The sequence below is a fragment of the Zootoca vivipara genome, chromosome 2, assembly GCF_963506605.1.
Source record: "Zootoca vivipara chromosome 2, rZooViv1.1, whole genome shotgun sequence".
NCBI lineage: Eukaryota > Metazoa > Chordata > Lepidosauria > Squamata > Lacertidae > Zootoca > Zootoca vivipara.
In genome coordinates, this window is record NC_083277.1 from 32,990,235 (window position 1) to 33,003,869 (window position 13,635).

Consider the following 13,635-nt stretch of genomic DNA (forward strand, 5'->3'; position numbering starts at 1 on the left):
ATAGACAGGGGAAGAATGTGTTTTTTGTGTTTGATGTCTTGAACTTTTCCAAGTAGAAGATAGGATGTGTAGAGGGGAGGGACTTAGACTTAGCCCTCTCAGCTTAGTCATGTGACCTGGCAAGCCAGCGAAAAGGTTGCTCTACCTCAAGGCTTGTTTTTTCTTCTCCCAGGCTTAGGCTGGCTTAATCAGCAGTAACATCACTGCTGAACAGAGTTTGAATCTGGTGCAACTTTACACCAGCTTAGCTTAATTTACAGCAGCTTGCTTTATGCCAACTTCTTGTGTATAGGCTTGTTCTCTTAGTCAAGGAAACTTCCAGTGCAGCTCCTCCACATGCAGCTGCTGGGTGACCTTGGGCTAGTCACACTTCTTTGAAGTCTCTCAGCCCCACTCACCTCACAGAGTGTTTGTTGTGGGGGAGGAAGGGAAAGGAGAATGTTAGCCGCTTTGAGACTCCTTCAGGTAGTGATAAAGCAGGATATCAAATCCAAACTCCTCCTCCTTCCAGTGGATTGCTTGAAGTGTACTCTGCTAGCTGAGCTGTAGAAAGATGTTGTCTCAGCAAAGGAGTCATCTGAAGCTTTAATAAGTCTGTAAGGGCCTGACCTTCCAGTGCCCTTCTATCCCAGAAAGCTATCTAAGTTTTTAAAGCTTATACTGTAGATGATTTTTTTCCTGCGTGGCTAAGGAGTAGGAGGAGCTACAAGGCAGTCATCCCTGGAATCTGATGTGAAAGCTGCATTGTCCAGCTTAGATAGTGTGATTGGGGGTGCTATGAGCGACATGATCTGTGATTTGTATGGCAACATATATATTATTTGCTAAATGATGTGATAATTCAGCTTGATTTTTGCTGACTCCAGTTATGTTCTGTTGTGTGTGTGAGTCCTCTGACCTCCATTGATATTACTGGGGTTTTTTAATCATGTTTTAAATGTGGACTATCCTGCAACACTCATGTGCTGAAAGTCAGTGTATACATTTATCAAATATATATCCATGATAAGCTAAGAGTGTCTGAATCTAAAACCACCCTAGTAATTGTATTATAGGTTTTGTGTATATGCTATTCAGGGTTTTTGTACCCTTGCCTTTTTGAGTCTTCAAATAAAACGATTCAGCTCTTTTTCATGTAATAAATTTTGTTAATATATTTATAGGCATTGCAGCCATTAGATTTTATAGACCATTATTCGAGAGTCCAGATATGCTTGTCAGTCTTGTCTTGTGCAGTTTTTGAGATGAAGAATAGTGTCGGGGGCTGGAGGGAAGAGCATCAGATTGGCAGCATCACCAACACCAACACCCCTCCCCCCCAATAATTATCCACTTACTCCCTGAACATGGAGAATATGTTCAGAAATGTGTAAAGAAATACCAATATGTCCCAAACAAGTGTGGATGCAAAAAAATCCGCCCCTGGCAGATTTAAGGTTCACAACTGATGCTGAAGTTGTACAGCTGTCTACACCCATAATTACACTGCTTTGTGGCCGCAGGCTCTTAATTACTCCTTTTACTACATAGTCCTTTTCCATGTCATCCTCTTGTTTCACCAGCCCAGATTTACACCAGAAACAAAGATGACTATTTTTGAGATTGAATGCTTCTTTCTGTCAAAAAACATACTGTGCGTGAAAAGTATAATAAAAGCAATAATGTAGCAATATTGCAGCATCAGTGAAACAAATGTTTAAATAGCAAAACAGTAAATCATAGAACCATAGTTGAAAGGGGACCCAAGTGTCATCTAGTCCAACCCCCTGCAATGCAGGGATCTCAACTGAAGCATCCATGACAGATGGCTATGCAACCTGTGTCTAAAAAGCTCCAAGGAAGGAGAATGAAAACAGTTGACGTGTGCTAAAATTTAATTTATATTGTGGTCCATGGTAGTGTTTGTTATCTTCACATAAATAATGTAGAACGCAAATGAGTTTTATTTATTTGCTTTTAACATTCTATCTTTCCTCAGGTTCTCAAGGTAGTTTACAGTTTAAAATAATGGCTTATGATCTAATAGACTTTCGTTATTTATCTAGAAGTATTTATATGCCACTTGGTCTATAAAAATCATTTATATACTGCTTAGTATATAAAGAAAATGTCCAAGCAGTGGTACATGGTACAAAAGGAAGAAGGAATGGGGAGGGAAGGAAAAAATGAGCAACCCACAGGCTTTACTGCTTTTATGCTGTTAAATAACTAACTTAAATATTTACCAGTGCAGGAAACAATTATGGACAGGGAAGAGCCAAATCACATTTGATCCTACCTTAATTAACAAAGAGGGCACTGCTGTTCCACTCTCCTGTCTCTCTGTTATAGCCATCTAGAATAGATGCTGATGGAATCAGCTCTGTGAGATGGAGCTAATCCAAGCGAGGCTGATACAGTGGGTAAAGCCTCACCTCTTCGTTTGCAGCCAGGTGTGCTGTATGACTGCTGTTGTGTTATATTAGCTAGGATATTGTGTTTAATAAGTTTGTCCTGAGCAAGACCCAGTATTTGAAGAGGAGGTGGAAGGAGGGAGAGGAAATATGCCGAGAGAAAAGTATGCCGAGAATGTGACTGTTATGACTAAAGATCTTCCTAAGCATTTTTAAAATCTATTCCTCATGGGACAAAGGAGCAAATATAAAAACTGCTGATGCCGATGGTTGTGGGATGAGCTGTTCGCCAATGGAGGACATCTCATTTTCTCACATGCAGCCAGGTCTCTTTTGTGTCCGAGATACAAAAAAACATGATTTTGCTGTAAATATGGAGATGCAAGAAGTGGTACAAAAAAAGAACTATATAAAGATTGGCTTGCAGCATCATGGAATCACTTCAGGCCCAGCCAAATACAATTTGCAGTTGCTTAAGTTTTCCTGACACCACTCTCAGATCATCATGCTGCTCGGGTAAATAATAAATAGTTTTGTTTGTTTAACAATACTACAATTAATCGTATGTCCAAAATAAAACAGAAATGCCTAGCTGCCATGAATAGTAGACGGGGTAAACCTTTGTTAATCCTACCCTAGGCCACACCCATCCATGACTGTGCTTCAAGTGCTTTTGCCTGGCTGGATTGTGGTCTTGGATGCATGCCTCTTGCTGTGATGCATGCCTGTGCAGAGAGGTGTGGTATGTAGAAAACTCCTGGCTTTTGCATGACTGGAGCATAAGTCAACTGTACAAAGCTCAGACTCACATCTCCCGCCCCACCAACTGCTTACCTCTATCATCTCCCACCACTGGCATGAGGACATATGGTCCTTAGGCTGGGAGAAGGTTTACAGAGTGTATATAAAATTCACAAGCTTTTGCTCTCTCAGATTAAGGAGCTTCCCTGAGCTTGGTCAAAGCTAGAGATTACTGCTTCCAAGACTCTGGAGCTTCCCAGAGCTGTGCACAGTTCCCAAGAGCATTGTAAGTCATCCTTTAGACACATTTGCACAGCTCTGCCTGAGCAGTGATTAGCGTGTAGAATCAAGTAGTGAAATACTTGATTTCTGTGCTACTTGCTTTGCTGTTTGACAAAAAGGTTTTCTTATTGAATATGAAAAATTCCTATTCAGCAGTTTAAAATCCTACCACTACCACTCCATGTCTAGGTGGTGCATTTGTACAATTCCCACAGCACTGGTATGCCACTACCACTTCTCAGCATCAGAATGAAAGTGTGTAGCCTTGTTTTGGAGCCGCTAATCTTTCAAGACAGCTTTTCAAATATCAAGAGTCAAAGACCTCTGGTAACAAAGAATATCCTGAGAAAGCAAAACCATAGCTATTTTTATCTTGCAGTTTCTTTGCACATCATACCAATTATAAACCACTTGTGCCTCAAGAGACAGCTTTTCAGTCAGAAGTAGCAGTGTAATAGCATCTAATATTTCTGCTCTAAGCCAGAAAATTAATCATGTTTGCTTTCATAAATCTGGATTTAACAATGTATGAAGAATTGATTGATCTCAGCATTCTCTTAGGTTATAGCACAATGTATAATTATCTCATTTTTAAGCATACAAAGAATATAAATACTAAATTTAAACACACATAAGTAAGATTCAACAGTCGTCAACAGGTTTACCACACCTATCAGACAATCACCCATTCCCACCACCCTTCTGAGTAATATCCCTCCCCCTCCCCACCCTCTTCTTCTTCTTCTTCTTCTTCTTTTTCTTCTTCTTCTTCTTTAAAGGACATTAACTTTTTTATATATTTAAACTTTTATTCTGTAGTGGGTGGGTGGGTGATGTCTATTTGCTATGTTATATATTTTATCCCACCTTGGAACCATGAAACGGTGAGTGTTGGGATATAGAAAATGGAATAATAAACATATGCAAGATCTAGGGTTGGATGCAGACTTCATTTGCATAGGTGGGACAAGGTTTGAATGAGGGGAAAGCGCCCTCTAGTGCCTGCCACCTCCTACATTGCCTCCAGTGTGACCTCCACACAGTCCCAGAGGGTCGTCTAATGCAGGAGAGGAGTCATCAACCTTCTTGAGCCAATGGGTACACCTGGAATTTTGAGAAAGTGCTGTGGGGATGTAACATAAAAAAATGGCTCCCAGAACTTAAAGGGCAGAACAAAGGTCAGCACTACACAAAAAGGTAGAGGCATGCCCCTGCATTGTTGCCACTGCCCCCATCAATGAAGGGAAAGGCACCCATATAAACCACCACTGCAGTTGTTCCTTTTAAGGAAAAGGAAATCCATTCTTAAGGAAATCAGCCCTGAGTGCTCCCTGGAAGGACAGATCGTGAAGCTGAGGCTCCAATACTTTGGCCACCTCATGAGAAGAGAAGAATCCTTGGAAAAGACCCTGATGTTGGGAAAGATTGAGGGCACTAGGAGAAGGGGACGTCAGAGGATGAGATGGTTGGACAGTGTTCTCGAAGCTACGAACATGAGTTTGACCAAACTGCGGGAGGCAGTGCAAGACAGGAGTGCCTGGCGTGCTATGGTCCATGGGGTCACGAAGAGTCGGACACGACTAAACGACTAAACAACAACAAGCAGTTGCTCACAGAGAGAAGCTCCTTGCAGCTGTCCTGTGCTCAGAACAGAAAGGAGGGTTGGATCTAGTCCTGGCATCCAGCGAATTGCGGGCACGTTCGAAGGTGCATGTTTAACGTAGGAGAGTCTGAGCCCAGGGTAAAAGTACACACCACAAATTAGAGCCGTGTGCACCAAGAGGATGAGCTGGGCTAGATGGGCCATTAGCCCAATCCAGTAGGCTCTGTTTGTGGTCTCATGAAATGAGCAGAAAGAGCCATAAGCCTCGTGTGCATTGTTCAGTTTTGAAGGAGTATTTACTGATACCTTTTGTAGACATCATAGGAGGTATTGGCAGGCACACTTGAACCTGCAGGCATCTCATTGGAGGCCCCTAGGATAGAAAGTATTGCTGGAGGCTGTAAGGGGATGGCTGCAGGCTTCCCAACCACTGCAGGCAAAGCCTGAATCCAAGCCATAACCAGGAAATTATGAGCTCCCACCAAGTTAATTATCATTCGAGATAAAGGTTAACATAACTGAATCAACATACATATATGATTATGTGCTGCTAAATCATCTATACCTACAAGTTGAAAGGAGATTCTGGAACGTAAGCGGCAGTTGAAAGCTATAGCCAGACCTGACAAGACCAGCGAAGGAAAGTGCTGTTTTATTTTTTTTATGTTCAATGTTATGTTTTTTATTTTTTTATGTTCAATAACTCTCCTTTATTAAAATCTATAGCAGGGTTAATTCCAGTAATTCTGATTTTAAAATATGCTTAACTAATTTTTATTTTATTTTATTTATTTTGGGGGTAAAAAAAGAAGCCTAACGAAAAACAGCTATGAGAATATTCATTTGGTAAACAAGAAGTGTAAAACAGAGCTTAGCTTTCATGAGAGATAAGGGCCTCTTTGTCAAATTGTCAATGACCTGAGACATGCAACCTCCCTAGGGATTCTTTAGTGTATTCATTATTGTTTTGAGGGTGCATTGAGTTCACTAGTTGAATTATTTCCACATTGTAGCTAAGAACAAGGGGGGAGGAGAGAAAGAACTGCATGAAATTTACAAGCATTGTGCCTGACTTGAAATTGGGATGGAGCGAGCGGGGAATATGAGTTGATCAATGAATGCGCTTCAGGTCATTGTAAGATAGTTACCATACTTTTCTGTGTATAAGACGAGGTTTTTTTAATTATAAAATACAGTGGTACCTCGGTTTAAGTACACAATTGGTTCCGGAAGTCTGTACGTAACCTGAAATGTACTTAACCTGAAGCGCACTTTCCCATTGAAAGTAATGGAAAGTGGATTAATCCGTTCCAGACGGTCCGCGGAGTACTTAACCTGAAAGTACTCAAACTGAGGCGTACTTAAACCGAGGTATGACTGTAATCTGTAAAAATGTCTTATAGTGCACTGGGGGGACTGGAGATTGGTTGCTGCCTTGAGCAGGAGGTTTTCACCTGCAATAGGGTGGTTGATTGGTGGCTACAGCAAGGGCTGGTGGCTATTGGCTGTCTCTGCAATTCAGCAGGTGATTGGTGGCTGCCAGCAGCGAGGGGGCACATAATTGGTGACTTTGCCAACGCGTGTGAGTGGCATTGTAGTTCCGGCGGGTGAGCGATTTTCAGCAACAAAACCTCAACTCTGGGCAATTCCCCCCCCCCCAAAAAAAGCTCAAGAACTCTGGGCAATCTCCCTCCATTTTCTTAATTTGGAGTCCCCCCCAAATAGGGGGCATCTTATACATGGGGGCATGTTATACACAACAAATATGGTAATCTCCCCCCCCCCATGTCCTTAATCTTTCTACTTGGATCGCTTAGCTTCTGTGGTCCAGCTTAAAAATATTCGCCTTGTTATTCCTGTCACCTATAGCTGTTGATCATTATTTGTGCTATACAGTGGTTACGAACGCTTCTGGTTACAAACTCTGCTATCCCGGAAGTAGCTGCTCCTGGTTGCGAACTTTGCCCTGGGATGTGAGTGGAAAGTTCAGTTATTCTGAGGCTTCTTGTAACATTTAGATGCACTTTAACCCTGTCCCAATTTCTGAATTGAACTTGCATCCCTGACTGTGTAGGCTATAAATGAGGGGGGGGGGGAATAATGCAGCCCTAATTTGCCATACAACTCCATGCTCATAGACTGTAAATATTGATGTTTGCACTTCTTGTTAATTTTAAAATGTGCGAAGAAACATTGCTTATTCAAGCTAAACATGGATCAGTGCTACCATCAAGAGCCATATGGTGCAGGTTAGAATGTTCATATTTAACATGCTGGCGTGACTTGTGGGTTGTCAGTTTTTCGCTTTCTTTGATTTTTCTGCTTCTGTTGTGACATATCTGATATTCCAGAAGTGAGTCATAGAACATCCTACACAAAAGGTTAGTAGTTAGAGAAAATGGGAGATGTATTGTACCAGATAGAGCTGGCAATTCCTCTTCCCTTAGACGATATACGAAGATTTTAATCGGGGCCAATCTATTTCCAGCTGGCATCTTTCTCAGATGTTGCTGAGAATTTCGTGTTGACTTCGTAATGAAGGTGACTTTAAAAAGTTAGCACAGAACTAGAGAGAAAAACAAAGTTTATGCTGAAAAGAGGATTTTGGCTCACGTGCATGTGATACTTTGCACTTATCTGGTACCTTTCGTTTTAGAGCATCAAAACTCTTAGCATAAATTAATTAACTAGGCCTCTTCAGAAGCACAGATAGTTCAAGCATCATTGCACTTATCATTTCAAATGAGCAAACTTTGACACAATGAAGCTAAATGACTTAGCCGAGGTCACATAACAAGTCAGTTGAAGGAATCAATACTTTTTTTTTAATGCAAGTATATCATAGTCATTGGCAACAATCAAGTGTAATATTAAAGGTGGTTGTGAACAGTCATGAAGCAGCTTTTTGAATAGGTGTTGATCTTAATTTGAGACCAGTAGCTTTTATTAATAGAAACATGAAGCATTAATTGACAATATTTTTATTTATGTCCTGTAATCTACCTTTGAGTGACTAGATTTAAATCATCAGTCTGAGAGCTGCTTCTTGCAGTACAATTTAGTTCTCAGGTAAATCTCAAGTGTAGCTCCTTGCACTTTGAGGAACAAGGGCAGATGATCTTTCACCTCCTTTTCCCACCATTAATCAAAGTTATATATGAGAACAAGAGAGGAGGGAAAGGGTAACGATATAACCTTCTGCACGTCTTCAAATGCTGATAATCTCCATGCCGCAGAAGACAGAATCAGAATTCAAAATGACCCTAACAGATTGGAGAATTGGGCCCAAGCTAACAAAACGAATTTCAATAGGGACAAATGTAAGGTTCTGCACTTAGACAGGAAGAACCAGATGCACAAATATACGTAGGGTGGGGGACACCTGGCTTACTAGCAGAACATGTGAGATCTAGGGGTCTTGGTGGACTAGGGGGCTTAACATGAGTCAACAGTGTGATGCAGCAGCAGCAGCAGCAAAAAAAAAAAAAAAGCTAACACTATTCTAGGCTGCATCAACAGAAATCTAGTGTCCAGATCAAGGGAAGTAATAATACCACCCTATTTTACCTTGATCAGACCACACTTGGAATACTGTATCCAGTTCTGGGCACCACAATTTAAGAAGGATGTTGCCAAGCTGGAATGTGTGCAGAGGAGGGCAACCAATATGATCAAGGGTCTGGAAACCAACCTTATGAGGAATGGTTGAAAGAGCTCAGTATGTTTAGCATGGAAAAGAGGAGACTGAGAGGAAATATGATAGCCATCTTCAAATATCTCAGGGGCTGTCAACATCAGAAAAAACTTTCTGACAGTAAAAGCTGTTCAGCAGTGGAACGGTCTCCCTTGGGAGGTTGGGGACTCTCCTTTCTTGGAGGTTTTTCAGCAGAAGTTGGATGGCCATTTGCCATCTGAGATTCCTGCATTGCAGGCGGTTAGACAAGATGACCCTTGGGATCCCTTCCAACTCTACAATTCTATGAATGGATTATTAATGGTAGCATGATACTTTGGTGGAACAAGCATACAGTGTTTTACTAGCAGAGACTGGGGTAGAGACCTTTCTTGCAAAAATGTAATAGTAGTAGTAATAATACTAATAATTAATAATAATAAATGCTGATTTAATGATGTGGAGTTTAGTTTCCTAATTTTACCAAGTGCGTGTTATGAGGGATGACTACAGAAATAGCATCAGACACATACATTTATTAAGATGTGCTGATGGCCTCTTGATGTAGTCTTTTGAGCTCTTGTGCCCAAGATAAGATCTGGATATTTTTAACCCTCGGTTTCTTAAAAAATCACCTGTTACAGGAATGTTGTTGTTGTTTAGTTGTTTAGTCGTGTCCGACTCTTCGTGACCCCATGGACCATAGCACGCCAGGCACTCCTGTCTTGCACTACCTCCTGCAGTTTGGTCAAACTCATGTTCGTAGCTTCGAGAACACTGTCCAACCATCTCGTCCTCTGCCGTCCCCTTCTCCTAGTGCCCTCAATCTTTCCCAACATCAGGGTCTTTTCCAGGGAGTCTTCTCTTCTCATGAGGTGGCCAAAGTATTGGAGCCTCAGCTTCACGATCTGTCCTTTCAGTGAGCACTCAGGGCTGATTTCCTTCAGAATGGATAGGTTTGATCTTCTTGCAGTCCATGGGACTCTCAAGAGTCTCCTCCAGCACCATAATTCAAAAGCATCAATTCTTCGGCGATCAGCCTTCTTTATGGTCCAGCTCTCACTTCCACACATCACTACTGGGAAAACCATAGCTTTAACTATACGGACCTTTGTCAGCAAGGTGATGTCTCTGCTTTTTAAGATGCTGTCTAGGTTTGTCATTGCTTTTCTCCCAAGAAGCAGGCGTCTTTTAATTTCGTGACTGCTGTCACCATCTGCAGTGATCAAGGAGCCCAAGAAAGTAAAATCTCTCACTGCCTCCATTTCTTCCCCTTCTATTTGCCAGGAGGTGATGGGACCAGTGGCCATGATCTTGGTTTTTTTGATGTTGAGCTTCAGACCATATTTAGCGCTCTCCTCTTTCACCCTCATTAAAAGCTTCTTTAATTCCTCCTCACTTTCTGCCATCAAGGTTGTGTCATCTGCATATCTGAGGTTGTTGATATTTCTTCCGGCAATCTTAATTCCGGCTTGGGATTCATCTAGTCCAGCCTTTCGCATGATGAATTCTGCATATAAGTTAAATAAGCAGGGAGACAATATACAACCTTGTCATACTCCTTTCCCAATTTTGAACCAATCAGTTGTTCCATATTCCAGTTACAGGAATAGGGCCATTTTATTGTCATTTTTTAAATGACTGGAGGGTGGGGTGGAAGTAAAGAGTGGCCCACATCCTGGATCAAAATGAAGATCCGCCAAGTCCTAGCACTTTCATCTGGGAAGCTCAAATTTTCAAAAGTATTTTATAATCACAGGTGTACTATAAATATGGATTTTTTCCCCCCCAGTAAAGCAGCCATGGCTAATAGTCAGTTATAGAACTAGTCCCCATTGATCTGTCAACTTTTTTGAAAATATCCAGACTGCTAGCACTCACCTTTAATAAGACAGGTCCCTTTAGCTAATTCTGGAATTTCATGAAATATTTCATGTTGTTTCCCCCCATTAATTACAGTTATTTTATTTCAGGTGTTTGTGTCCCAAGTTCTTAGAGCTTTTCTGATATAGTAGATCATTTCTCCATATAGTTAGTCTCTCTCTGTCTCATCCTGTGTTCGTCCTGCTCTGACAACTTTGTAAAATTTCTTTATTCAAAGATACTAGGGCTGCCATGTGTCCGGAATTTCCCAGACATAGCCAAGATTCATCTGTTGAAAATGGCATCCAGGTGGAATTTTCGAAAAGCGGCTAAAATGTCTGGAAAAACCTGGGAGAATGACAGCCCAAATCGGAAGAGTTGATTATTTGGCTATTTTCCTTAAAATTAATTTTAAAACTTCTTCCTTTTTTTAGATTTTGCCTCCCCCCCCCAAAAAAGCTCTCTCCCTTCCCCAATTCCTTGTTTCAGCTTCAAACTTTAAGGGCAGAACTGTATACATGTCTACTCAGAAGTAACTGCAATGGAGTTGTATGGCTCTTACTCCAAAGAAAAGGGTATAGGGTTGTAGCCATAACTTATGTTAAGAATTCTACTGCCAGTATAATTTCACCCAGATTTCTAAAGAAAAGCTTGTCCTAATTGGAGGGGGGAAATACATTCAGGGTTGTGGGAAGCACACCTAAGCAGTACTGCCGGTGCAACTGTGCTCTAACAGGAATGGGGGGGAAATCAAAGTGGGATAAAAATCAAAGTTTAATTTATCACCTTTATAGCAATATAATTACTTTCCAGCTGTTCAATACATTTATCTCCTGTGTATTTTCTTAGTTTTATGCTGTGCTGAACAACAATTTTGAGATCAGCAAATGAAGACTCAGGTGCTATAAAAGCCCCCTCCCCCAAAATAAATAAAAATAAAAATCTGGGAATATAAAAACAAACAACTATGTAAGATAAAAAAAGCCCCTGAGTTGATTCAGTGCTGCTGGAGCATTTGCCTTGAATTCCCTTGGCAGCTGAAGTTGCTGATCAATAACTGGTGCCATTGGCTGGGTCACCAATAGTAACCTTGGCAATTAATAAGCTTAAGTGTAATACACAAGGCAGAGAAGAAGAAGGTTTCAGAGTGCTTAGTGTTGGGACGGAATTTGCCATTTTGCAGTTTTCCTTCATATGGTTGTTATCACAACTTAATGTTGGGATGATAAATGCAAAACAAAAGGGGATTTTAGTTGCCATAGCTCATGAACCTCAATATACCCATGTCTAACTTACAATGAGGCACCAACATGAGTCCTCCCCATCTTTCAATTCTTGTCATTCCAGTGACTTGAGACACTATTGTGATGAGAAAGTTAATCTTGGCCACCTCTTCTGTGCATTTGATCACATGATTACTGTAATGTTGTATTTAGTGTCCATGAGCGGACTCTTCCATTTTTGCAGTACACACAAAACCACCCATCAGCTACCCATCACCCGTCGTAGGATAGGCAATTCATGAAAGCAGTTAAACTCAGAGTGAACTGATTCGTGAAACTGCGCGTGAACTGGGTTTCTGAGAAATGGAGCACAGACTTTCGAGTTCAAGAATCTCAGTGTAACTGAAGTATGCTAAAGTTGCTACCTATGGTTAAGTGAACATCTTATGTGTGTTTACACAAGCATATGTGTGCAGTGAATATTTTCATCCTTTGTTCTTTTCGTGCATTCTCTAAGAGCTCATTGTGCTCCATTCAATATGCTTTTTAAATTCAGGTGGGATGAAGAAGGACACTTGGGAAAGAAGGGGCAAATCCCCACTATAAGGCCTGCCCGTGACTCACATTGAATTGACTCAGAAATGTACTACTTACTACTAAATCTGTCATGTGCACACACCACTTGACAATTAAAAACCCCACTTTATTTAATATTAGTCAGAATTCATCTGAAGCACTGCCTACTGTGTTGGGTAACACACTTTTAAGAACAAAGTAGATAAACTGGATTAGGTTTAGAGAAGAGAAAACCGGATCAGTAGTTGAGCTTCTATAGAGGGTATTCAATGAGCCAACATGACAGTGATGTGGAATTGAGGATTGGAGTGTTAATTCTATAATATGGCAGTGGACAAAGCTGTATTGTAACTTTTTAATACATGTTAATCATCATCATCATGAGAAGAGAAAAATGAGAGGGGAACTAGAGAGCATTTTTCAAATACTGTACCTGAAGGGCTAACACATGGTGTTTTGTTACCTTCTGAAGACAGGACAGGAGAAAATGGAACCAAGCTGCAGGAGAATAGATTTCAGTTAAGCATTAGGAGAAACTTCCTAGCGGTTAGATGGTTCAACAATGAAACCAGTTATGTAGATGGTTGGTAGTCTCCTTCTGAAAGTCTTCAAGACATCTCTTGGAGATGCTCTAGCTCTGGATTTCCTGCACTGAGCAGAAAGGCAGGTGGATTAGATAGCTTATAAGGCCCCTGCAAGAAAAGGCCCTGCCCCCAAGAAAAATGCTTCACACAGATGTATCCTGAGTGTGCAAAATATGGAGGTAACCAGTTGCACCCTGAACACTACTCACTCCCTTGAGGCAATAAAATTCGGGGGGGGGGGTAGGCCTTATTGACCATCAGCTGTTCTCCTGCATTCCACCGCTTTAAATTCTTCTAGTGAATCTAAAGGTTCAATATCCTATCCCTTCTCATTTGGGTAGTGAGTGCCATAACATGTGTGCCATAACATTATGTGTTTATTTACCTATTCCCAATAGATCTTGAAAATTTCAAAACCAGGACAAGAAGTACAGTGTCAGTACGACAAGGACAAGGGATGGTTCTGCTGTGTGGACCACCTCCACATTCTGGCGGTGAGTAGTATAAATGTCATCAGTATAAACGCCCTTGTCTTGCAAATGAGTGCAGCGGTTCTGCATGCCAGCAAACTGCATGTAAGCCCCACTGTGATGAATGGGATTTAAAAAGGAATAAATATGCACTGTCAGTGATCTCTTAACTAGATCCACATGCTAACAATGAATCATGGCAAATCTGCCACCTTTATAATAAGAGC

General features: G+C 41.1%; 1 protein-coding gene across 1 annotated transcript in view; it reads left to right on the top strand.

Annotated features, from left to right (window-relative positions):
- The window catches only part of LOC118080810 (contactin-4), a 532,292-nt gene that overhangs the window by 352,610 nt on the left and 166,047 nt on the right, over positions 1–13,635 (top strand). Inside the window, exon 7 of the mRNA XM_035106605.2 lies at positions 13,337–13,432. Within this exon, the coding sequence (XP_034962496.2) occupies positions 13,337–13,432 (96 nt within the window). The remainder of the gene's footprint in view (positions 1–13,336; positions 13,433–13,635) is intronic.